The sequence below is a fragment of the Osmia lignaria genome, chromosome 2, assembly GCF_051020975.1.
Source record: "Osmia lignaria lignaria isolate PbOS001 chromosome 2, iyOsmLign1, whole genome shotgun sequence".
In the NCBI taxonomy this organism is placed as follows: domain Eukaryota; kingdom Metazoa; phylum Arthropoda; class Insecta; order Hymenoptera; family Megachilidae; genus Osmia; species Osmia lignaria.
The window spans coordinates 4,226,037-4,253,730 of record NC_135033.1 but is presented as its reverse complement, the minus strand read 5'-3'; the positions used below and the strand labels follow the sequence as shown (position 1 = coordinate 4,253,730).

At 36.0% G+C, this 27,694-nt stretch overlaps 2 protein-coding genes and 1 long non-coding RNA gene across 11 annotated transcripts in view; 2 read left to right on the top strand and 1 right to left on the bottom strand.

Annotated features, from left to right (window-relative positions):
• Utx (Utx histone demethylase) overlaps window positions 1-3,738 on the top strand; it is a 74,987-nt gene extending 71,249 nt beyond the window's left edge. For all 4 annotated transcript variants that reach the window (XM_034327776.2, XM_034327775.2, XM_034327777.2 and 1 more), the window contains one exon: window positions 230-3,738. In XM_034327776.2, the coding sequence (XP_034183667.2) occupies window positions 230-442 (213 nt within the window). In that variant the 3' untranslated portion in view covers window positions 443-3,738. The remainder of the gene's footprint in view (window positions 1-229) is intronic.
• Window positions 3,704-26,617, bottom strand: Adcy8 (adenylyl cyclase 78C). 6 transcript variants are annotated; one of them, XM_076690281.1, is made up of 20 exons: window positions 26,406-26,616; window positions 24,957-25,104; window positions 22,480-22,715; window positions 18,276-18,433; window positions 17,978-18,167; window positions 15,363-15,547; window positions 15,082-15,280; window positions 12,443-12,601; window positions 11,863-12,092; window positions 11,335-11,471; window positions 9,950-10,262; window positions 9,633-9,821; window positions 9,286-9,383; window positions 8,699-9,199; window positions 8,339-8,626; window positions 7,312-7,549; window positions 6,762-6,888; window positions 6,564-6,670; window positions 6,236-6,499; window positions 3,704-6,157 (listed from the first exon to the last, which is right to left on the bottom strand). In XM_076690281.1, exons 2-20 carry the CDS (start codon window positions 25,013-25,015, stop codon window positions 5,945-5,947), a joined length of 3,891 nt encoding a protein of 1,296 aa, XP_076546396.1. In that variant the 5' UTR covers window positions 25,016-25,104; window positions 26,406-26,616; the 3' UTR covers window positions 3,704-5,944. The 6 variants fall into 6 exon arrangements, with proteins under 6 accessions (XP_076546396.1, XP_034183673.1, XP_034183675.1 ...); XM_034327782.2 differs by having other exon boundaries at window positions 22,480-22,709; XM_034327784.2 differs by having other exon boundaries at window positions 24,957-25,005.
• On the top strand, window positions 9,643-10,338 carry LOC143305708 (uncharacterized). Its single transcript, XR_013062804.1, has 2 exons — window positions 9,643-9,779; window positions 9,900-10,338. It is a non-coding gene; the product is annotated as an uncharacterized LOC143305708 (long non-coding RNA).
• Window positions 26,618-27,694: the final 1,077 nt, after the last annotated feature.

Genomic DNA, 27,694 nt, shown 5'->3' with positions numbered 1-27,694 from the left:
CAGTTTTCGTTCTTCGCGCATCTCCAGTACGCATCTTCGCCCTGATTGGCGATACTCCCAAACGAAGTGGAAAGCGATTAGCAGAGAGCTCGCTGCGTTCCCCCACCATCTTTCAATCTGTGCGTTGCAGTTATGGACTCTGGTGAACTCCGCTATACATCAATGTTGAGCTAAAGTTATCATAGTAACGATAACATTTTCTAATTTAATATGTACATCTTTATTTCAGATTGAAGTATTTAATATCTTGTTTATAAGAGAACAAGAAAAACGTCACGTAGTACACTGTATGGATTGTGCACGAAAACAATCACCATCATTAGAAGGATTCGTTTGTCTAGAAGAGTATAGAATGCGCGACTTAATGGACGTTTACGATGGATTTGCGTTACATTCATCTTTAACTACTCCCTCATCTATTCAATCTAGCCAATCCTCCTGAGGTTACATGCAACACAGATATTTGGACTTTTTGGGCACTTTACAGTGACTCAATAGTACCAATTTCTGTGTTTGTAAAGTAACTTTTTACGATAAGCATTATTTAGGTACCTGAGAGCTACTACGAGAAAAAAATGACAAGAAATTAGAGAAATTTTATGCGTTAGACCATTCACACTAAGTCAAACATATGTTTCCATACTAATTTTAAGGCACCGAGTAATATGTGGTATCATATTATAAGCAATTTGAAAGTTTTAATCATTCTAACAATTAGTTAGCGCGATTTGTACAGATAATTAGTAGACAATATTTGGATAATTTTTTAATCATTCATATGAAACAATGAATACGAAGATTTGATACAGCTCTCGGGTATTTCAAGTCGAAGCTATGAAAACAGGAGAAGACTGCGTCTTTCTTTTAACTACGCGATATATATACATATATATATGTATGTATATATATCATGTAATCCTTTGATAATATCGCTAAAAAATTTCTTTTTAGTTCATTCAGATTATTCGAGGTTCCATTGTATAATGAAAAATTTTGTGCATATAGAAGAAAAATTATGAAATTGTTCACTGCCAATTGTGAATATATTAAAGGATTACACTTATTAGTCCAAAGTGGTGAGGGATAAGCTATCGTTAACTATTGTTATGGTTTAGAATATAAATGTAAAATATTGCAAAGCTGCTCAAAACGTACTTGTACATTTTTTGTATACAAACAGATCATAACAATTATTGGTTTTTATGAAATTCATCGAGATATTAGCACGGTACGAATGTCCTACCGCCACTGGCAATTGTTCGATTCATGAATCAACAAGGATATTGATTTCATAGCAATTTTCGAAACAATTAGACTAATATACAGTGTTATTAAATAAACTTTTCTAAAACGACATACGTCAAGAGTTTGATAGAAAAGTATGCAACCAGTAGAGTGGCATTCGTAGCAAATATCTTGCTCTTCGCATATAAATCAATCATTGTGTCGTTGCGGCTCTAAAATATTTGTACAGTGAATTGTATTATTTGTAATAGCGATTTTGATGATATAACGACTTGCATATTTCGAACATGAAAAAACGATCATGTGCCGCGAACTGATTATGAAACGGCGTTTCTCAATTTATAGATTTTATTATTACTATTATTATTATTGTTGTTGCTGTTGTTTCCACGAACGAAAACAACGGAGAAGCGTGGTGTAAATTAGTTGGATACGAAATTGAAAATCATGTGAGGCATTATTTTAATCTTTTTTTCACAATCATGAAACGACGAAGCAAAAAAATATTTATTGATTATTAATTATAATATAAATGAATTTGTTCCGATGAATTTTTTAATTATGTTAAGTATCTCGTTGATTTATATAATTTACCTTGTGAAGAGAGAAAAAGAAGCGTAGATTAATTTTTTCTTTAATATACTACTTAATTTAATTGCGATCGTAGAGCATTTGGAGAATCTTAAAGAACCTATAGGCGGTACATAAAATGACATCAAGATTATTTGAAAGAAAAAAAATTGGGAAACGCTGATGTATAATGTCTAACAGCGAGTAATCATATTTTAAAGTTAATGAAAAAAAGAAAACGTACCTTCAATTCAGTCTCGTCAATTCACATTGGTGTTTAGCAACGCCAAATGTACGTGCCAGAATGATACCTAACCTACCACAAGTGTATAAATAATTGCAATTCTTGTTCCGCCGAAACGAAAACAAAACAGAATAAAAAGAAATGTATTTTCACAAATGCGTGCGAGAGAGAGAGAGAGAGAGAGAGAGAAAATGAAAGAAGCGGTAGATAGTACGAGTCATAATAAAATCATCGGGAAACGATGTATTTTTGAAAAATTCTAGAAAAATGCTAGGTTCCACCGAGTTAATTAACGATAAACAACAGCCGTATTTCTTTTGTACACGCGACTAATATTCGCGTCGTTCAATTGCAATATATAATATATATATGTATAAATATATATATATTTATACATAATATACCACAGTGGCCGTGTATAATGCTAGTTTCTGAACATCCGTAGCTCGACATCTATGGTCATTAGACGACCATAATTCGGTTCAGGAGCTAAAGGAGTATTTTAATCCATGCACTCAAATGATCTCAAATGCATGTAATATTGGCAGCCGAATTTCACGGTGAGCTCTGCCAATATTTCGAACTGACTTGACAACTTGGATTAATAAATTGTGTATAAATATATATTTAATGTAAAGTAATAAGATTAGGTAAACGTGAAATGAAATCGAAACATACGGCTCAACGGTTTCGATATAGTTGATATTTGAAGAAATTAGAAGTGGTCCTTCGTGTCCTGCTAGCAGGTATATTTTGCTGCGACCTACGGTTCGTCTGAATTTAGTCAAACTCAGAGTTAGAGAAATTGATTTCCTTGATCATATGCAATGCTGTGCATACAAAACCGTAACTGCTTAGAGATTACATTTTTGTTTTTAAATACAAAGTTGATTTAAATTCAAACGTTACGTGTTTTGTAAGGGACTAGAAACAAAGCTGTGTAACTTTGTTTTTAAAAAGATATGTTCAATTACTATTTTTGTGGTAGGTGACGTCTTGTAACAATCTAAGAATTGGGAATCATGTACATGACACAGAAATGACAATTAGATACGTACTATATGTTAAATTTTGATTGACAGTACGTATTGAAATTTCATTGTTTAATAAAATTTTCATTAGAGTAGAATTGATCACAGCATTAGCTACTCAAATTCGTTTGCGATTATTTTAATTATCTGGAATGTTTTAAGTCCTTCGAGTCTAATGTCTTAACGATAAATCTTTTGAAATTCTCATTTTAGCATATTTCATACAAGTATGTTGCAATTAGAAGAATGAACTGGAAACCTTATTCTATAGCTTTAAACAATTGGCAGTATTATTGTTAATAAATTTTGTCATGAAACATGATACTGAAAATAAAGAAGCATAAATAATTGGTATTTATCTGAAAATACAATGAAATTTTTTACGGTAACATACTAGATTCTATGAATAACCGTCAAACAAAACAATTTGTTTATAAGTTAGAGAAAAAGTAAAGGCACAAAGGATCATTAGGTACGTTAAAATATACTATTTCGTATAGTAGACTGGGTAATGTAAACTTCCAAATACCATTTCCTTGTTAAATTGCTATAAATTTGGTATTTGAAAAGTGTACATTTGCTAGTCGATGTGTCTAGTTTAACATTTTACAGCTTTCCTTTTTCTTTTTTTTTTTTTTTTTCATTAAATCAATGTTTAAATTGCGTATAATTATCTCTGTAATTAATGACGAATTGCGAATGTTAGTTTAATTAAAGGAATACCAGAGAGAACTTGACTAGAGGGAACTCAATCCGATTGATGTATTAACTTATCGTTTAAAGAAATGTAAGTAACTGTTGATATTTGATTTCTTTCTTAAAGCAAGAGTAGAAATAACAGGAGCAAAGAATTGTGTAATATATGAATCCTGTAAACAATCACTCAAGCGTTTATCTTGCACATACAGATCTTTGTATTTTCATACGGAGAGCAACTGATTAATTTGAAAAAGTTATACGATTTAGCATTGCACAGGAACACTAGAGAATTATCACAGAAGAGATTGAGTACCCCTAGATCCTTCTTCTTAAAACACCTCTTGAGCTTCGCAAATAATAATTAGAAGAAGAAAAAAAGAAAAAGCACACGTAAGAACATATTTTCACTAAAAATTATGTACGAAGAGTTTAAGTTGTATATTTACCAAGTGTACGAAGCTGACAGATATTTAAAAAAAAAGAAAAGAAAAAAAAGAAGAAGACAAAGATTTATTTTTTCTGAACAACTGACTGTAGCGAAGAAGAAAGATCATATTTTCGAATTTGTCTGTAAATGTATCGTGAACCGTAGCAAGTTGTAGCAAAGAAAAGAAACATAAGTGGAAGAGGAAAAAGAAGAAGAAGATTCGTGTAGCTTAAAACTTGTAAAACTGTGTGTATTTTAAACGTGAGAACGTTCACTGCCAAATTGTGATAAACAGATCCCACCTTTAACCGGAGCGTTTTCTTAACTTCTGATCGCATTGACCAATTATTTCCTCCTAAATAGTTACCGTGAGTTCTGCACATTCTGATATATAATATATATATATATATATATGATAGTCATCTATATTTTTCCTTAAAGGTTAAGATTATATAGCGTCGAAGAAGAAGATATAGCGTTGACCAATGCAGCTAGAATCGAAGGAAACCGCTCCCTATTTTAAGCGTGTAGCATCGTAATAATAATAAGAAAAAAAGAAAGAAAAGGAAAGAAAAGAGGATCACGTTGATATTTTTAAACGGGCACGTTTTACTATTTAAAAGGTATAACATCTGGACCGCCTATAGCGCTTTTCTATAATATTGTATGTTTACGTGTACAGTGCCTTTATACCTTAAAAAAGAGAAGAAAGGAAAAAAGAATGTAATAAAACAAAGAAAAAGATCTTTTAAAAGAGATTACCTTCACTTTCGAGAAATCAATGTGCATTATTGTAGTACTTGTATAATGTAGAATGATATAGCATTTCTGTTTGAAAACAGATGCGATTTTTCTTTCATTTTTCTACCGCCATATTAATTTCTCGAAAGAACAAGGCTCGCGGTCCCTCCTTACGTGTCGCAACATTCTAATTAGGTTCAGATTGTAATGATTACCTAATTATATTATATGTAATTAGATTATTATTACGAGGTACGTTGTAAAAGTGTACAGTTGAATCGGATGATCTCTTTAACCGAGAGATCATGCTGTAGCTAGCCTTATTATTATCATTATTGCAACTATTATTATCATGGATTATTATTACGGTTAATTAAAATATATTTGTGTTTACCATACAATGTAATATACAGTTACACAGAGCTCAACTGTGCTGTACATTATGATTATTATCAACATGAACGCTGATTGCCCTGCAATTATTATTAAATTGACTTTTCCCAAAATTGTATTTCGCTGCTCCATAATTTATTCCTATAACGATATACAGAACTAGAAAGTTGAAACAATCTTATTTGTGCAACAAAGATTATACATTTTCATTGATTCCCTCAAATTACTACCTTCTTTTTTCTGATAGTTTATTTATTCATCTAGGATTTAATTGAATCCTTTTGTTATCTTATTGTACATTGTTTTAGATTTACAGCTCGTCAAATTTATATTGATAGTTGTTTCATATATAAAACTAATATTTACAGGGATTAGATATCGAGTATATTGAATTGAGACTATCGAGAAAATTCGAGAAAATAAATAAAAACAACATGACGTAACAAGTATAAAAGTAAGAAAATTAAATCAATAAAAACAAACAGAAATGAGCTCGAATTAATTGAAACGTAATTAATACTTTTCAGGTGATCCGCTTATATCCTGTGAAAAATTGGCGAAGAAAAAAAACTGATCTGAATAAAATACGAGTACTTATGTCCTTCTAAGCGCTCGCATTTGTTTGCGACGCGCTTGAACGACACCATACACGACTGCTGCAAGGCTTCTACATCTTGTGGTGTGTTTAATCGTGCCTTCTTGTTGCATAGATCCTTTGCCAAGTACGAAATAAGTTTCCATGTTACCTTTTCCTTTCACTTCGATAAGCCCTCTCTTCTGTGTCTGATATCCTCTCGCCTCCAAGAACTATTGTAATGAAATTAAAGTGTTTTCAAATTAAAGTATAGAAAGAAAAAGAGAGAATAATGGAAACACTAAGATTACCCTAGCAATGTCTTGTGGAACTTGTATTTTTCCCATAACGCCTGTGGAGTCCATGCGAGAAGCCAGGTTCACCGTGTTACCCCAAATATCGAAAACGGGCTTCCGGGCACCGATTACACCGCCAACCAATGGGCCACAACTAATACCTACTCTTAAATCAAAATTATTAAACGAATGTATGTTCACATCCTCGAGACGGAGTCTCATGGCCACAGCATAATCGACCAATCTACAAAGATGTTCCATATCGTCTTTGTTTGTATCCTGTAAAGAAAATATTGATACAAGAAGCGTGGTAACTGACAGTTTGTTTTACTTTTAGAATTACATTTTGACACGGATTGAGTCCAGAAGCTGCCATATAAGTCGCACCGACAGTTTTTATCTTCTCGATGCAGTGAAAACGATTTTCATCAAGGAGTTCGTCGAAATCAGCTGAAAAAAAGGATACAGCAACTTTGTAGATATTAAGCAATTTTAAACATTCAACGAACAGAATCTGACTGATGAAACCTTCATCCCTTACCAATAATTTCATTTAATAAACGTATACACTCCATTCCTTTGTTAACGTCCTCTGAATAAAATTCAGTGAAATTTGGTACACTGGCAAACATTACGCCAACTTTATCACGCGATTGGGAATACAGTTCCTGTTAAACGATGAGAATACAAATTGTAACGTTGAATGGATTCAGTCAGTAAGAAATCAGAGAAATAGTAGTTAAGGGGTTAGACACAGGTAATAGTAGTGCGTTGACATTACCGGCAAAAATGGACCTAAACAGGGGTTTACACTTTTCGCCCTTATATGAGAAGATTTGGGGCTGGGTGAGGGCTCATTCGAAAGAGGAAGGTCCAATACAGGACGGTCTGGTCATGGTTCAACGAGATTGTGTTGATATCTAATAATATGAGTGTCCAAAGTAGAATAAAAATCGACAAAATACATCCGTAGAATCCAAGTATTTTTAGGTTACTAAAAAAGTTTTGTAAGTCAAATGGTGACCAGACAGCCCTGCATTGAACCTTCCTTTTTCGAATGAACCCTGATTATCATAATAATTGTGACACACCTCCGGCGCTCGCTCCTGTGTTAAAAAATGGTGAGCCACATGATCGGGTAAGATATTTTTCAAAAGTTGCATATTATTATGCCGAGATTCGATCATATCGCTCAGCTCCCTTTCAGCTTGTTGCTTCCATAGAAAATCCAATCTGGACGTTACTTCAACCAGTCTACCATGATACGTGACCATCACCAGAAACACCAACAGAAATGTCAACATTTGTGCCGAAAGAGGTATCGATGGGCTGAAAAATTCAAGATACGAGTAAAAAAAAAAGTACTAAAATTCCTGAAATAAATTTACAGTGATACCTCGGTATATGACCTTAATCCGTTTTTGATGTTTGGACTTATATCTAATAGGAAGTATACCAAACCAACCTTTCCCATATTTTGTTATACAGGATGTCCCAGCCCAAGTGTGTTATTCCGTAAATAGTAATGATACAAAAAATTGTTGATATGGAAATTGTACGGTAAAATGAGAACTATGTTTTGGCAGAAGCGAAAAATTTGTATGGAATAACAAGCTCCGTCACACTTGGCCTGGGACACCCTGTATGATATCCTTACTTGTATTGTAGTAGAGAAAGAAAAAACAAACGGTGTTTCGTCTCGGGATCGTCTGTCAGACTCGTCAGTGGGGCTGACAACAGACGACCCCTGCCCCAGACACCTATCATAGTGGGATTCGAAACTTGTATGTACTCGAGCCGCATGCCGGGCGAGCGCTTGCGAGAGCACGGTTCCTCTCGCCGCCACCTAGCGTTCTCCGGCCCGAACTCAAGGCGTCCAGGGAGACGAAACCCTCTCCCTTCTTCCCTCCACTAATCACGATTACAACAGTTAATACATCAACTCCGAATATAATTGATCATTAATTTAACTTTTCCTCTGAGATAATTATTTAAAAATGACGCAAAATTCACAGAAAACATTTATGTCGTATACCGAGCCAAATTTGTCCAAAGTAGACGTATACCGAGGTACCACTGTACTCGATTAAACTCGGTGGACAAACGAATACGACTCACGAATCCTTTTCATCATCAGGTATAGAGAAAAAGTCTTTGCAGACTAACAGGATCAAGACCGCATAAACGGACACGATAATGGTGGCAAGTGCAGTTTTCACTAAATAGTACAACTTCAAAGCTGAGGCTAACGCGATCAGACATAGAATCCACGTGAATACTATGTACTCTGGTTGCACACAAGTTGTCTCCAACACGAGTTCATCGTAGTCCATCGCGTAGACGGGCTCTGCACGTGGTCTCGCGTCCGGAGTGGACTCTATCCTCCTAAAGGCGACGTCTTCACCCCTACGATAACAAGGAAATATTTTATAATGTCTTCCAGGGTCGAGTGCGCGGCGGTGTTCGTATCTATAAAACCTGAAGAATTCTTTTCTTCTTTGACCTTTCGCCAGACCAGCCCTGTCATTGATAATCCTCGTCATTTCCATTTGGACTCTGTTAGAAGTATGGGGCACAGTTTCATTCTCCTTCGCGGAGATCTTCTCTCGTTCCTCGAGAGATTCGTCGCGAAGAGCCGCCTCCAAGAACGTTAAAATAAATTGGTCGAGACCAACCGTTGTCGCTGCCAATCGTTCGGGCTGCAAGGTTGGAGCATTTAGCTGTTGTTTGATGGCCAGAGCTTCCGGGTATCTTCGAATTGACGCTGGACAAGCTAGAACGCCGACAATGGAGGTGAATGCCATTAAACTGATGACGCTACATATGAAGATTGTTCGATGTTGCTTGTTGTGCACCAGCATCGAGGAGGCGTGCTGTAAGTACGCTGGCAGGCTTTTGAACTCCTCCGCCATCACCAGGATGGACGATGTTATCAGAATCAACGTGGTCAGCAACAGAGAGACCAACAGAATGACACAACTATTGAAAAGTAAAGTTGTTAAAGAAGAAGGTGTCAAGGCTTTTCTCTAATATCCTCATACTTCAAATTAAATGAAATTACTTACTCTGGTAATATTACAGCTTGGCAGATTGCAATAAATATCCATACGACGAAACAACAAATCATGTTGGATTTAAACATATCCTCGCGTAATTGGCCAAACTGCGTGCAGAAAAAGGAAAGCAATTATTGGTCATCGTTAGAATTTAATTTAAAAAAAAAAGGATCTGTTTAATTTAAAATCCTTTCACCTCTCTATGATAAAATAATTAGAAATGAATAAGAAAGAAATATTAAAACTTTGGTTGCACTTTAAGAAATCTCGAGGGGTATTAAATTAAAGAAAATTGGAGATAGAGAGAAAGAAAGAGGAAGGGTGATAGTTATGAGTTAACGAAACAATAATCGGACCTTTAATTCTAAGCTTTCATCATTATAACGCAAAGTCCAAGCGTTTATGTTCGCCAATCTCATACGTTTATTGCTCGCTGTTTCAAGGCCAGCAGCTTTCTCAGCATTTGCTTTATTACTCTTTGCTGAACCGTTCTCTTCCTCCAGGTACTCTGATTCTAAATTACTGACCGATGTTGCGGTATTCAACTGTATAAACAAGAAACAGTACAGTTGAATAATCGTAATATTCAACTATTATATTAACATTATATTATTCTGTTCTAGGCACGGCTGCCCGAGGACAGTGAACGAGTTAACGTTCCTGGAATACGAACATTTTCGAACGGTATTTCCGGTGTCCAGTCGACGCCAATGTCGTCTTCCGTCGAACAATTTGGAGCACTGCTGTTCGCAGCTAACGGGTTGTTCATTTTGAAGCTCTTTTTACCTTTGTTCGCATCATCCTCGGACCATATCTTAGGACGAGCAGAATATCTTCGTCTAGATCTTAAAGGTTCTACTTGTTTAATCAGATACGTCACCACGTTCCTTTCTTTCAAGTAATTATCCCTTTCAGTTCCGTTTCCTGGCTCCACTTCGTACACATCGTTCAAACAGTTCAACGTATCTTCTGAAATATGCACCCTCCTGGAATCAGAGTTTCGTTTTCTATTAATAAGGTACGTGATATAATTTTCTAATTAAAATATTTCCATATTATACACTGGTGGAATTAATTCTGAACACTTTGAATAAAAATATTCTTTGTTTCATATTTGTGCAGAAAATGTATATTCTGCTATGTTAAATTGATACCGTAATATTTTTATTGTAATCTATAATGTTTATACTTCATACTTTCACACGATTTGGTTTGCAAATGTTTTAAAATTTTAATTAAAAAAAATCTTTAAATAAAAATGATGTGAAATAGCCAATCACAGGATGAAAGGATATCCAACGAAATATTAATTTCTTTCTACCTCCTTTGATGTGTTGAAATTGTAATTTTTATTGTATATTAAAAGTATGGCTGTAAATGGTCTTTTTACTGATTTTTTTTTTATATAAACGACGCCCTGAAATTAGAAAGCAATGATTAGAATATAAAATATAAATTATGATACAGGGTGTTCGACAACAGGTGGGAGATTTTTTTAACGAAATAAGACGAAAATGAAAAGTGACGAAATAGTGTTTGTGGCTTTGTTTTCCAGTAATCAACGTTTAAAAATTTGAATAAAAAGCGCCTGAAACCTGCAACCTGCCCAACACCGACGACAACGTCAGGTCAGCAGGGGTGGGTACAGTCATAACCAAGAATCATTGAATAGTAGAAACTTACCTCGTGCTATTCTGTTTCTCTGTTCTGCAGCATTCGGCTTCCTCTTCTTGGTTATGACTGTACCTACCCCTGCTGACCTGACGTTCAGTCGTCGATGCTGGGTAGGTTGCAGGTTTCAGGCGCTTTTTACTCGAAATTTTAAACGTTAATTACTGGAAACCAAACGCTATTTCGTCATTTCTGATTTTCGTCCTATTTTGATTCCTAGAATCACCCCTTAAAAAATCTCCCACCTGTTGTTGAACACCCTGTATATTAAATAATTTGAATAAATGCGAAATTTAAGTAAAAATTTAAAACTGTCCAGAATTAATTCCACTAGTGTAGATACTTATAGAGTAACAGTGTACGTGTTAAGTATTGAATTTACTTTACCCTGGTATGCCTCCACTTTCGAGGTGGTTGGCCAATGTTACGTCGTAGGACCAAACGTCAAATTGCCATTTTCGAAGTCCTAATACACCACACAATACCGAACCGCTATGAATCCCTATTCTCATATTCAAATCAACCTGAAAACATATTAATTATGCGCATAAAAGTTCCTGTACCTGTTCAACAGGTACAGGCAGGGGCGGACTGGTCACCGGTAGAGGTTAGGAACAGTCCCGCTGGGCCGGTCGGAATTTAGGGCCCAATGAATTCAATTTATTCGTTACAAGAGGATCGGCCGGTCGTGTCGATAATCTTCCAATAAAAATTTAAGTCCCAATCCGCCCCTCGATACAGGTATCGCGAGGATACCCTTCGCCTAAGCATGATTTGTGCCTATAATATACTATTCTGTATAATGTTCTGCTTAAATCTTTTGAACCTTTTGAACCTTTCGAAGAGATAATCGTATAAATAGATTAAAATGAAACACCTTGTGAAAAACAGGGAGGGTCATTTGTAGAAGATTACCTTGGTAGTAAATCGCACATCTCTGATTGCTTTAATCATGTGCAAACCCATTTCGACGCAACAGTGAGCGTGATCGCTTCTGGCGGTCGGTAATCCGGAAACGCAGTAGTAACAATCGCCTAATAATTTGATACGTAGACAATGATTTTCAGCAGAGAGTTTGTCGAAACGAGCGAACAAATCGTTTAACACCCTAACGAGTTCCTGGGCGCTACATTGGCTGGCCAAAGCTCCATTATAAAAACAGAAATTATCCATTAAATCGAGACATTAACCCTTTGCACTTGTATTTATATTTGAGAAGGCTACCAATGAACTTGGAATTTTTTTTCATATTCGATCAAAATGAAAACATTTTTATGGCAGCATATTACAATTTAACTTGCCGGTTTAGTATAAAAAATTAGAAAAATACATGTATAATAATAAAATGTAGGATGGTAACTATATGGCGACATACGAGCTCAACGGTATAACGTATAATGTCGCCTGTACGACGACATACGAGTGGAAAGGGTTAATATTAATTGAAGAAATTTGATAATATATAGACTTTTTATATAGATATTTTGGTTCGTACCAGTGAAGCCTTTGATGTCTGCGAAAAGTATGCTAACATTTTCATACCGATGGATGTATATTCTGTGAAATTGATTAGGGGTAAAGGAGATTGTTCCACCTCTAGCAGTTTCACGGGCGATATCACGGATCATTTCCTTAGCCACGAAATCCGGTAAAACTGAAACGAAATCAGGTATTAAATCGTCAGGTTAAAAAAAGAGAAATTTATTATTGAAATTCAATAGAAATTAGAATTTCTTTCTTTCAATATTATCCTTATGTAAGATAGTTTTAATTAACAGGCTAGAGGACTAGATTCGTTTGCTCCTTTCTCTTTGTTCCATTGTATTTAACTTGTTCTTCCTAAACAAATCATCGTCGGAAGATCGATAATATGTAAAAGCAAAGCACTGCTAGAGGCTATCGGTAAAACATATCTGGCGCAATCGAGTGAAAGTGTCTAGTGACCCTTTTTGACACTCGGCTGAGCAAGTTACACGCGCTAACGAACCACGTACTTGCGGCAGAACCCCCATGCGTCTTTATATAATACGTGTTCGACACATGAATAAATATACTTAAATACCTATCGAACGTAGCTACATCGATACGTAATAATTACACATGTATATTTATGTCAAAGGATGTCGATTAATTGGCTGATCGTCGATTTGATTGTATAGAACATCCGAGGCGACGCGACGTGCTTAATTTACAATCCTTTCACCTCTCTATGATAAAATAATTAGAAATGAATGAGAAAGAAATATTAAAACTTTAGTTACATTTCAAGAAATCTCGAGGGGTAATAAATTAAAGAAAATTGGAGAGAAAAAGAGGAAGGGTGATAGTTGGAGCGAAGCGCCGCTATTAACCCTTTCGCTGCCACGGTGGTCCCATGAGACCGGCGCTTGTCTTTTCATTTGGGCCATGGTGGTCACCACCATGAATTTGTTTAAACTGCGTCACGGGGCCATGGTGGTCCCGAAGAGAAATGTGCTATTAGCAAGATTGTATCGTTATTTTAATATATTTCGTAGTTCTTTGCCATTATAAAATTGTTAATATGAAATTTGTATTGTGACCCACTGGTGCAAGTTCAAAAATTCGCATGGCAGCGAAAGGGTTAAACGACTGATCGGGATTTTTGTGACTATTTAACTCAAAATCTAGATTATCAATTTTGACCATTCTTTGCGAGCTGATCACAGTAGTCTCTGTGAGTGTTTATATAGAATAAAATCAGAGATCGGTGGTGTCCTTGGGGAATGGTCACAGAAACCAATATGAATTCGTGTTCCGTAAATTAAAACTCGGGTTGTTTTCTTTTGTTTGGATCGACTTTTAAATAGAGGCATGCGAGTACTCGAATTTCGAGCCAAACAATGATCGGTCGGTCGAGCCGAGCCGAGCCGAGCGCTTGAATTTGCCGAATTATGCCCGATGTATGTAAGTATGTATGTACATAGTTCCATCGAAGTTGTCACAGTGAAGTTGGCGCACTAACACATTCACGCCGCGTCGGTGAGCCGATGTATCCTCACCAATCGGCTCACCGACGCGACGTGAATGTGTTAGTGCGCCAACTTTACTGACTTATACGGTGCGAGAAATCTCGTTCGTGAGAAGCGTTCGAGGCTCGCATCTCGAAACTTGCATACGTGAAGGTGTTGACACGATTCGAGACATAAATCGCATGTACCAACGCGTTTGATTCGAGCTCAGGGCTTAACCTTTTATTTACTGACGGGACTTATAAGATCCGTCAGTTTTCTCATGATACTGTATTAATCTAAACGCTTTGAGACCCATTGGGACTTTAAAGTCCACTCCAGCCAATAAAAAGAGGCTATGGTGCAGGTTAGACATGTCCGAGTATATTTACGAATTTCAAATGTATCAATGGTAGAAAGATGAAATAGATTTTAAAAAGCAGTAAATAAAGGGTTAAAATGACAGAACGCACATGGCCTGCCTAACCTGTCGTTCTTTCCGAATTCATTTTCATGCGAGTCACGAACGAGAACTCGCCAAATTTCCAACATGTTGGAAATCGATTCGAGCTCATGCGTGCTCATATGCGTGCACGCACGTGAAACGTGTACATGCGAGTAGCATTCGAGGGCTTCTCGTACGAGATTTGCACGCTACTCGCATGCGAGCTCCTGAGTTCCATCGAAGTTGTCGCAGTGAAGTTGGCGCATTAACACATTCACGCCGCGTCGGTGAACCGATGCACCTCGCCCATTGGCTCACCGACACGGCGCCAACTTCACTGCGACAACTTCGATGGAACTCAGCAGCTATTACTCGAAATTGACGAACTGTTTGAAACAAAAGCGAGCTACTCGAAAAAATCAAACTACTCAACTATTTGAGCCGAAAATTTATCTTCAAGTAAATCGAAGTTTTACGACGGCTCGAATATTCGAGTAGCTCGCTTTTGTTTCAAACAGTTCGTCGATTTCGAGTAATTCGGCAAAATTCGAGCGCTCGGCTTGGCTCGAACAATCGAAGCGAGTTCAGCTCGGCTTGTAAATTCCGAGTACTCGCACACCTCTACTTTTAAATCACAATATCGCTCCGGTATGTCAGCCACGAAGCGGATGGCGGCCTAGTTACGAGTTAACGAAGCAATAAATTGTTAGCGCTGCTTACCAGAAAGAAGCAACTTCTCCTGTCTATTATTCTCATTTTGAGTACGTTGCCGGGTTTCCATAGATCTGTGCGTTTCTAGGAAAGCCTGCCGTTGTCCTCTATCGGTTAGATATTTAGTGTACATACCAGCCAGATTCATTGCAAGATAAAGAAGTACGTTGGTCGTTAACATTCGAACGATGCACGTAACATCGCGCAGCTGTAATTTTAAAATTGCATCAATCAATCAAGTACCTGCATACATTATGTATTACTATATGTTACATACGAAAGATTCTTACATAGGTAGGATCTCGTAATAAAGTTATCCCAGCCATCACCATGTGAGTTAAAGCTGTCCCGTAACCAGCTAGGACGCACCATCTTAAAGGTAACGGCAGCATAGCGTACGGCGCATACACGACAAACAATATGTACCACATGAGACGTTGTTGATTTGAGAAATCTAGACCGGCCCCTATAAAACCTGCAATACGCATCGATCGTTTTGTAAAAATGCTTTTACTATTGTTAATGTTTATGTCTATATAGTGGTAACAGAGGATCGTGAAATCGATAGTAACCCATGCCTGGTATATGTATAAGTTTGTTCTACGGTTCGATGAACATCCAAGCAATTCGCTGGACCGCCAACGCACGAGCCAATGGAGCAAAACTCTATTCGGTAAACGAAGATACAATCTTACCGAGAACACGTGTATACCTACATACATACACTACCGCCAAGAAGTTTGGAAACATTTGAATTGTTTTATAAAATAATTAAAAGTCGAGATAAGTGATTATACATTGTATTCTTTTGCTTAATTCTAATACTGTTCTCTTCTATATTATTATATAGATGAAGTATATATTTTATATTATGCAATGTAGTTGAATTATTTATTTAAATTTCTTTGTTTCCATACTTTTTGACGGTAGTGTACATACATATATATGTTACGGTAAATTTAATAAATTGGTACTAATAATCACCACTAAATTTGGTAAATGTGATAAATTATTGAATATTTGTCAAATTAACCGGCGAATTTATATAATTCCCAATTCCTACTGGCCAGAGTGATAAATATCTTGACTGATTGAGCCAGTATAATGGAACACAGTTTTTTGAATAGTTACTAGTCAGAAGGATAGTTTTTCGTTGGTCACTATGGCACAAGAGGCTGCGAATAATAATATTTTATAATATTGGTAATAAAATTCAATAAATGGTTATTTTAAGTTACATGGATGATTAGATGCATTTTTAGAAATAATGTTTATTATTATAAATGAATAAATGTTATATCGTTGGTAAATATTTAGATTAACGTATCCACCTTCAAAATATTAAACTTATTATTATTATTATTAAAACCATACATAGATGTGATAGGTTAGGTTAGGCTATATATTTAAATCCGGTCGCCTTATGGCTGCCGGCAACGCTTTCCTAAAATAATAGTGTTGTTTAAATAATAACCGGATTTAAATATATTATCTAACCTAACCTAATACATCAATAATATTCACTTCTAATTGAGTTTTAATCGACATTTCCACCTTAATTTTTACAAATCATAGCAGCTGCGCAAACTGGACGAATTTTGTTAAAATTATGGACTTTTATCACATTCGCCATTACGAGTTGGGAATTATATAAACTCGCTAGTTAATTTGATAAATATTCAATAATTTATCACATTTACCAAATTTAGTGGTGATTATACAGGGTGTCCCGTAACTGGTGGTACAAGCTTCTATGTGAAAAATTGAATTGAAAATGTGGAATAAAATTTTTTCATATGACGCTTTATTTTCGAAAAAGATAAGTTTGAAAATTTGTCGAGTACGCGTGTACTTGATTTAGCTTCAGTTCGACGGATTTTACTATCTTACTGTCCCGTACTTCCTTGCTTCTTGCAATGTTTACTGAGGCTGAAGTTGGTCCAAGTGCAGGCGTACTCGACAAATTTTCAAACTTATTTTTTTCAAAAATAAAGCATCATATGAAAAAATTTTATTCTACATTTTCGATTCAATTTTTCACGTAGAATCACCCCTACTCGCTTGTACCACCAGTTACGGGACACCCTGTATATAATAACCGACAATTATACATAATCGCCGGAACCGTAACATACAGGGTGTCCCAGAAAGAGTGTTAGTCCTTTAAGGGGGTGGTAGCTGGGGTGATTCTGAACTGAATACACATTACAAAGAGACATGCTTGAAAGAAGAAAAAAAAGAAATTCCGAACTTACGGGATAGGTAATACATACTTACTAAACTACATATAGTACGTAGGTATGTAAACGATTCTTGTATCGATCTAATCAACGATAAAGAATCATCGTGGTATCGTAAATTAATTAAAAGTATTAATTATTCTATAATCAGTGATTACACAGTTTAACACTTTCGCTATTAAGGGTGATTATAATCAGCCATATGGCTGGAACGCGCTGAGGGTGATTATAATCAGGGGTCTCTGATCGCTCGTTCCGTATAAAAATAAGGGAAAGAAAACAATGGGATAGACTAGAATTTATACTGAAATAAAATCCCGTAGCAAAAGGATTCAATTCAAAGGCACTCTGTTCTAACGAGGAAACAAGAGACATGCAAAATTCAGAATTCTATGAAACAAAAATATATCAAGCATACAGAAAATTAGAAAAGGATGCAAGCTATTCTTAATAAATTTTTGCACCTCTAAAACAATTGATCGACTGATCATTTAGCATACAGTCTAATTTAGTATTACCTACCCTGTAAGTCGTGAACCATTTTTCTTTTTTTTTTTTTTCATATTAAATATTTTCTATAACACCGATACTACAATTGTACAATACAAAACACTGGATGATTTCAACTCCATTGGATTTACACGAATGGATTTACGAATGGTCACCTTGTGAGTTGATCAGTAACCAAGTAAATATGGAAGCCCAGTACAAATAATTGTTGGAGAAACACCGCCACCAGCCGAGAACGCAAACCATCAGATTTGCAGCCATGCAGCAGAATGCCCAAGACAAGGACTCGATTAATCCGCTGCTGTTCTCGTTCCTCTCCCACAGCCATATCGCCAAAAGAATAATCTAATGCGGTGGGATATCGTATAAAATTCAATGAAAAGAGGAAGAAAACAACATAACGTGTAGTAGGTATACACGTTGACGAAGGAAAATGGAAAAGGATCGGTTTACCTTTAAGCTAAGATCAACGATATTTAGCATGATCAATGACTTCTGCCGTTGACGATTCGAATAGTGCAAGTACGATGTTTCCAATTGTTTGCTGTGGAAGCTGTTCGACAACGACGGACAAAATATTCCCTTATACAGTACTCCTTTCTTGAAAACATCTGAAAATATCCAGTCGTATTTATAGCCGAAGGCTGTAAGTACGTACAGAATAAGTTAATAACACGCGCCACCAACGACTCGTTAAATAATTCGCTACCGACACGAGAGCAATTATTGAAAACAGTCAACTGTGAACTGCGAATTACAATAAAACTTCATTTTTTCTAAAATTGTAAAGAGAACAATGAGAAAACTTTGATTTATAGAGGTACACAATCTTCGGCTCGCAGATGTCGAGTTCCCCTAAATTCCGTTTTTATAATGATCAAATAACGTACCTAAACATATGGCGAATAATTCGAGTTAATGTTTTTACAGAGGTTCAATTGTACCCATTTAATTTTGCCTTAATCCTCTGCACTCATAAAAAGGGACTAATGTCCTGCTGCGACACCAGGTTCGCTATAAACCTTCCGAACATCTGGAATCCTCAATTTTTTTTTACAAATTTCCTTCAGGTATTTACCTATTCTTCGTACACTGAATACAGAGTCATTCTTTTTAACCCAGTATACAATATGTACACGCATACCGGGTGAAAACGAGCTATATAGCATTCGACGTGCCGCGGCGCACAATGGGACAAAACTGTGGGGCTTTCGGCGATGAAACGTCGAATTTCGTAAATTCGAAAATTGAATAACTATTTGCATACATCGATAGAGAATAAACTGTAGTTTAACGTAGTGTAATCCGTTTTTTCATATTTGCTTCCGTTTTGCCCTGGTCCGTACTCAAAGTCAGTAGAAATTCGTCAGAACGAAACGCTGATGATATTACCCGTAACTTCAATGTACGATTTTAATGAATTTTACTCGGAAAGATAAAATTCAAATGAATTATAAAGTTTACTAGATTAGTATAGATTCTATTCAGTGCATAAAGTAAGTTAAAATGTTAACAACTTTTTAAATAATAGAATCTGATTGAAACGAAGTACATTTAACTAAAATCTCGAATTTGTGTTTGATTTTAAAAAAATGCCGTCACTTGCCGAATGTTTAATTATTACTACAGGAAAGAGTGAATCTTCCTCTATCAGAATCTGAAAAAATTGGGTGCACATTTTTGCACTTTTTCGAGAAAATGGCGATTGAATGAAATTACACCCATCTTGGCCGCTGCGCACGAAGATGGAAAAGCAGTGCCAGATACGATTATTAACCAGTTAACTGCCTTATTAACCATTATTATTAACCATTCAACGTGTATATTCATCATCCAAAACTTTAGTTCAATAAAAATGTAATCCTTCCTCGTTTTTCTTTAACTTTTTCGTAAAAATTATAATAGAAGCATTTGCCTTGCGTTCAACGTGTATACTCGTCATAGCTTGATTTTAATTACATATCCCGTGAGAAATTTTCAAAACTAAATCCCGCAGTTAAATAGTCAATATGTCGATATTAACTTGCCGATCCCTTCTATAGCGATTGTAATTTAACGATCGCGATAATCTTCAAGCATCTGCCAGCTATCCTATTAAGTACCAGTTGTGCACAATCATCATATCATAAACCAACCCACTTTTTTTATTGTTGTAAGCAAACTTTCAATATTCTAAGAAAGTCTGAACTGCTACGCGGCAATAATGATTGTTTGGACCTGTCGGCCATCAATTACCTTCTATAAACGTTTTCGTAGATTTAAACCATTGCCCTTTTTTCGGATTATATCTTTGCATTAACGAAACAATATTTTTACCACCTTTTAGTGAGAACAAAGGGGTTCATAAAGTTCTTACCTGCACGCGGAATGCCTCAAGTAGGTCACCTGAGGGTACTCTCGGTACCTGGGGGTGATCAATGACTATGGGGCAGGTTCTTTACCTTGATTTCTACCAGACATTTTTGTTCAATTATTATCGAAAACGACCTTCTTACTCGACCGCGACTTTTGAAAAATTCATCGCAAACCAATCCTCGAGCTTCACCCCCGTCATTTCCCGTAAGCGTAAGCGAAGGCTACTTAAACCGAAACGCAGTAAATATGTCTATCAAGTGAAGGATATTGAACGCGCTACACTTTATACGGGAATATTATGATACCCTGTAGTTCAATATGATTTATATTGATACAACTTAAGTACCATAATGTAGGCAAAAACTTTCCAAAATTTCATTAAAATATTTCCAATAGAACTGAAGTTACACAATTTTGATCCCCAAAAGCCGTTTTGTCCCACTGTACGGCATATTAGGATGTAATACAAGTTGCATTGAACTTGTCGCAGTGAAGTTGGCTACAAATTCACTAACGCATTCACGCTGCGTCGGTGAGAGAATGCGTGGCCAACTTCAGTGCAACAAGTTCAATGCAACTCACAAGAGAACATTGGGGACTGATACACTCCGATTTTGATGAAACTTTGCATAAATATTTATTAAACCTGTTTATGAAGATAACTGTAATTCGTTGGTGCCCGTTTTTCACTTTGAGGGAGATATCAACCCTTTTATCCGAACCGCCCTTTCTATATACGTGCTTATAAATCGTAAACAACAAAAGATATCAAAAAATAGTGGAAATAAAAGTTATACCGTTTCTTGAGGTCTATAAAACCGCGTAAAATTTTTCAAAACGGAGGGAGAAGGGAAATTTAATTTTGCAAAAAGGATGATTTAAAAAAAAAACTTACACGCAGCTTTATAGACCTCAAGAAACGGTATAACTTTTATTTCAACTATTTTTTGATATCTTTTGTTGTTTACGATTTATAAGCACGTATATAGAACGGGCGGTTCGGATAAAAGGGTTAATATCTCCCTCAAAGTGAAAAACGGGCACTAACGAATTACAGTTATCTTCATAAACAGGTCTAATAAATATTTATGCAAAGTTTCATCAAAATCGGAGTGTATCAGTCCCCGATGTTCCCTTGTCAGTGTATGTACACCTAACCTCGCTATAAGGCCGCTCTTTATACGGCAGTTCGCTATAACGGCCTTTTTTAATTATGGTACTTTTTCGATTTACGGCCTACAATGTTTCATTGTACGACCAAAAAAGATGCTGCACTTTTATTTTTATGTAAGGATTTTTATAGGAAATAAAAAGAATATAATTTACAATTAGTGCAAAGCACTAAATTAAGGCGGCGCGATATAGCGGTTACGTAACAAAGCGTAACTTATAGCGTAACTCATAGGGGGGACTTTGACCCCCGATTTCGGGTGGAAGAAGTGGTCCTAGAGGTCTGAAAATTTGGACGTGCTTCCGGTTATCGACCCTTCTGCGTTCAATGGTCAAGGTCCCAAATCGATACATCTTACCGTTTGGCCGCTACGGAGCGGGACAGACAGATAGACAGACATTCACGATTATTGCAATGGTGGTCGCGGCCCGCCTGGGGAGGGGCCAAAAATGCTTTATGAACTAAAAACTATATTATTTTATAAAAAATTCGAACAGATCCAATTGAATTTGTATGGGTTTGTATTAGGGATGCGCGCGTACCTGATATAACGGCTCGGGCGGGCTCGGAAAAAATCGGACGGACTCGGGCGGGCATCCGATGCATACGTGTAGTCGAGTAGCCCGACTATTTCGGATTCGGTACAGTCGGGCAGATTCGGACGAGCTCCCGACTCTCATATACTTGTTAATAGTATTTGCAATAAACATGTGCAACATCTGTTTTATATGGAATTTTGGAATAAGATAATTTTCCGAAATATTCTGACTATGTACCAGACTGCACGCATGTATCGGACGCCCGCCCGAGCCCGCCCGATGTTATCCGAACCGACCCGACTAGTCAGGAGCCCGACACGTTAGTCGGGCCGCACATCACCAGTTTGTATCAAAATAATTGATTCGTTATACGGCTTTTCGCTTTACGGCCCACTTTTCCGGAACTTATCTAGCCCGTATAGCGAGGTATGGGTGTATTAGAGAGTATCTTTGTGCTAAGATTACTTATTTTACAAATCAAGATACTCTTAAAAAACTCTGTTGGTCATCTGAATCATCCTGAGCCATGATAGGCATGTACGTTTAGATAAATGAAGTTTTATCGTTTGAAAATTGACCGATTTAGTCAGACCTCGTTGAGTTTGAGATTCAGCATCAACTTCAGGTTGTTCAGGAATAACCACGTCCGGTTCGGTTGAATCTTCAGCATCCTCGGTTGGCTCGATCGTTTCTGTATCGTCTGGAACTTCCGGATCGTTGTGAGACTTCCGGTCCTCCCATGCCGCCAATCCTTCCCTTCCCAGCCTCTCGGAAGTCAGCTTCTTCACTGCCTTGATCCATAATTGTTTCCTCGGGGAAATACTCAACCTAGAGATTTTAAAAGACTTTGATTAACTTGTCTGTTAATATACTATATATATTCTCGTTGATGAGGAACATTTAAATTGAAAACATCCAGGAAATTGAGACATGAATACACATCAGATGCGTACAAAGTTGCTCCAAATAATTGGGGTATCTTTTTTATAAACAATTTTCTTTTTCTTTTTCTTTTTCTTTTTAAGATTAATCACGTACATGAGGATATAATAGCGAAGATAGCAAACTTTTGTTTTACTCAAAAGTATAAAATAAAAATTTTAAAATTAATTATAAAATTTTAAAAGCAGATAGAATATTCTCAGATTTTTTTTTTTTTATTTCTATAAGCACAATGGAGCCGTTTCCCTGAACGATCCCCTAATTATTTTGAACGGTGTATAAATAACGTAGTTGTAAAACATTTATACAGGTCACGATAAGTAGGTAAACAACTTTTTTATCAGAAACCTTTCAATATGATCATCAATTTTATATGGATAAAAAAAAACAATAACGAACCGTTTTTGTATTACACGATGTTGATGTAAATGTTTTTATGTTTATGTTAATTGTGTTCAACATTTTACAAAAAGGTTTTCTTTTCAACGAAAAACAGTAAAATACAAACAGTTTACAAAAAGAACTTTAATAAAAACGTCAGATAACAGCACACTAATTAATTCAATATTAATTCTATAAAACTAAAACAATTTTATTCTTTTGTTAATAATATACGTACAATTGTGAGTTTGAAACTGTCTTTCAAATTAATATACATATATTCCACGTAAAATGAATAATAAAAATTACTCTTTACATCCATGATATATCACTTTAATACTAGTTTTATGAAATCGTTAAATTTCACAAGCTATTCTTTACGAGTTATAAAATCTCATACAAGAATTTAGAGAAGAATAGGACGACGATATATAAATAAATGTAACAAATAAAAAATCTTGCTTACAAAACAGCAGATTTCAAACTTACGATTCACGTATAAGAAATGAAAATATACATATTTCTTTCTTTTGATATAAATTTAAAAAAAAAGATGATTCTAACACATCAAAAGACAACAAATTGTTTTACAAGAACACGAAGGATATTCTCGCAAAATATACATGAACGATACATTATAATTAGTGCACACATATTTTTAAATACGCGACAGTATCGATCCGTACGCAATTTTTTTTCCTTTTTTTAATAGACAATAAGATTATGTCTCTTTTTATAAGAAGATACACCATTGAGAGCACGAAATTTGGTCGATACAATTCTGACGTGAAACTTACCGAACAGTGTGTTATTGTGTTAATGTTGTGTCGCATTAAACAAAGAAATAATTGAGTCTTTTTCGTACATACATTATGTATGTACTTATATAGAGTATTGCTGAATTCTATAAGCTAGGAAAGTGTATTAAGAGAAGCAATCGTTTTTACAACGCACCTTAATTAGAATACTTAATTGTTAACGCTAAATTGCCGATCACGCGATATCGCGTGGCCCAACGTACAAAGCAAACGACCAACTTCCATCTCGGACTGAGCACCGAACGTGTTACAACCAATAAGTATTTACTTATAATGTACTACAAATATTAAGATTTAGTAGAATAAGTATTATAAGTAATAATAGTGTTTATCCAATTCCTTCGTTGATGAGTAGACAAGGTGTTAAAACTTCTTTGTTTCGTTCAATAGTGTTTTTTTTTTCTGATCAACCCTGTAATGTCAGCAATACTCTGTATACGGTGTATAGGGTGTTCGACAACAGATTTATTTAAGGGGTGATTTTAGGGATCAAAATAAGACGAAAATTAAGAATGACGAAATTGCGTTTGCGGCTTTGTTTTCCAGTAATTAAAACGCCTGAAACCTGCATCCTGCCCAGCACCGACGACTGAACGTCAGATCAGCAGGGGCAGGTACAGTCATAACCAAGAAGAGAAAGCCGAATGATGCAGTACCGAGAAACAGAATAGCGCGAGTTAAGTTTCTACTATTCAATGATTCTTGGTTATGACTGTACCTACCCCTGCTGACCTGACGTTCAGTCGTCGGTGCTGGGCAGGTTGCAGTTTTCAGGCGCTTTAATTACTGGAAAACAAAACCGCAAACGCTATTTCGTCGTTTTCGATCACTAGAATCACCCCTTAAAAAGTCTCCCACCTGTTGTCGAACATAAGGTATCGTGTGAAAAAATGAAGAATATGGAAACAAACTGACATTAAATACTTACTCATTGATGCCCGTGACATCACTGTCCAGCATCATGCTCCAGGTCTGTTCTGTAATCATTATCCCCCGGATGATCCGCGAAACGAACAACCGCTCACGTTGTGATTGTCAGCTGTGCAATTGCCTTAGTATCCGGCATTTTCACACACCTTAAACCAGAACTTGTTAAGAATGGAAGCCAATTTCTCGAATGTCCCGCCCGGCGTGGTACAACGTTTTAGAAGGCCAAAGAAGAAGAAGAATTTTGTTGAAAATTTATATCACTTATAGGCAGATTTTTTTCTCCTTTATCGTTTTTTTTTTTAAGGAGAAAGAACTTTTTTTTTACTTGCGTCACTTTTAACTGAACAGAAAACATTGAAACAGAATAGTAGAGCGTTGTTCCTTCGTGAGTCGAAATTAGCCAACAGATTTCTGGCGGAAGAGACGAACGCGAAGGATCCCCCCGAGTATTCGCGATACTCCTCGATCAGATTATTAAAAATTTCATTCCCTGTTATACTTTCGTTTCCTTTCGTTTTTTTTTCTCATTTTGCTGGTTTGTGTTCCTTTTGACAATATATCAATCGCCATTTACTATTTTAGGTAACAATCAACAACTGTTCTCCCTTCTTACTCGTTAGGTATGATTACGTTACATCTGATATTTGGTTTTTCTATTACATTAATCCTTTGGTGGTTCTATTTTTTAAATTATTCCAATACAATTAAATAATTTAAATATATCGTTCTTTTTTTTAACATTTGCATCTTAGAGCAGGGGCCAACAATTGTTTTGGCTTGGGGGCCACTTTGTGGAACCGGCGGTTAACGGAAGGCCGCAACTTTTAAAATTATTGCATTCATTAGTTAACTTTGCATTTTAGAAAGGTATAAATTGTACCATAAAAATCAATGTATTGACGTGGCCGTCCTAGTGGAAAAAAATACGAGACGAATCTTCGGTCACGCACAGGAAGGAAATCTCGGTTCAAGGCAAATTTTTCTGACTGTCTTGGCGGGCCACAAAAAAATTCTTAGCGGGCCGCTATTTGCCCGCCCCTGTCTTAGAGGATTGAAAACTGAACTATGGTCGTCATTAGCGCCAAAGGGTTAAATGAAATGCGTCCCCCTCGGTATTCCCCGAAAATAATCTCATTGCAATATTAAAAATACAATTTTATTCGTTAGTACGTGTTTTCACATTTGAACACGTACACTCTGAACATTCAGCTGAAGACACGTTTCAAAGATATATGTATACCTTATTTGGTAAAAAGAAGTTCAACGGTGAGGTCAAATTTAAAAATGTGTCCGTTACAGCTAAAAAAGGACCAAGTACGATACGATCGCAATTAGAAAATGAATGGATACCAATGGAGCTCGCATTAAACGTAACTAAGAAGAGAGAACACTAAAATATGATACATTTGATAAATTGAAAATCAAAGAATTTTGTATTTTTCGTTACCTCTCGATTCCCGTCTACACTTGACAAAAATAAACGAACGACTCCGTGTGGCCCTCTCGTTCCAGCATCAAGACTGCCATCCACGAACGGAAACGGTGACACACGAGGAAAATCGCGAAGTGGCATCCGCCAACGATAAAAACCGCGCTCTTCACGGAGCAGAATCGGTTATCGAGTCGGTACCTGATCTTCAAACGAGTAACTATAACGCGTGCTTGTCACCGTACGATGGCTCTCTTGACGTCAGACACCTTGCTCCATCCCCTCTTGGATGCAATGAAAAAAGAAGGGATGATCGAGAAAACGCGGTAATTAATCGCGATAGATGTATTTATACAGGGTGTCCCAGAACTCGCGTTGGTCCCATGATGGGGTGGTAGCTGGGATGATTCTGAATAACATTTTCCTTTGCGAAAATGTTGTTTGAAGCTTCGTTTTTGAATTATTAACAAAAAACACTGGCGAATCAAAGCGTGCGGGCTCAGGGACGGCAGCGTCGGCTGCGAAAGCGGGGCTTGACGTGGGTCGCGAACAAACGGCTCGGTACCCCGTTGGTATAGCACAATAAAAAAATTGAACATTTTTAATCGTTGTTTAGAATGAATACGGAATCTAATCTCTTTTCGTCTGTCATAATGTAAAAAAGGAAATTCTAAGCATTCTAAACGACAAATAAAAATATTTGAAATGGAATAATTAATAAATGTTTGAATTGGAGGCTACGTTAATGATGAAAAATTTGAACAATGATTCCTCTCGCTCTACGTGGTAATTTTTATATCTTAGGCAATCGAGACTTTGGCCATTTGATATGGGATAAATGGGGAAATGATTTTCATCAAATTCATTGAACATATTTTTTTCTAGAAACATTAGTATTTATTGGCACCTTTTATCGTTATCAAAAATAATATTTTACTGTAACGTAACATTAAGTTACAACATTACATCTAATTTAACAAAATAAAAATCTTCTTACAAAGCAAACACATTTAATAATTATATTTTACTGGAATCGCATAGTTGTTTAGTCTAATCAAAATACTGAAGAAAGGAAAAACAGATGATTATTTAAAATAAAATCGTAGTATTCGTACTTTATACCACTAAAACTGTATCTGTTTTGTCTTACATTTGCTAAAAATAACTAAGATGCGTACAATACGTTACTAATAATATGATAATAAAAGATATTACAGTAGATTGAAAGCTATTATCAATTAACAAAATTGCTTATCACATATCAAACAAAAACAAAAACAAACAAAAAATAATATACTATCATACAA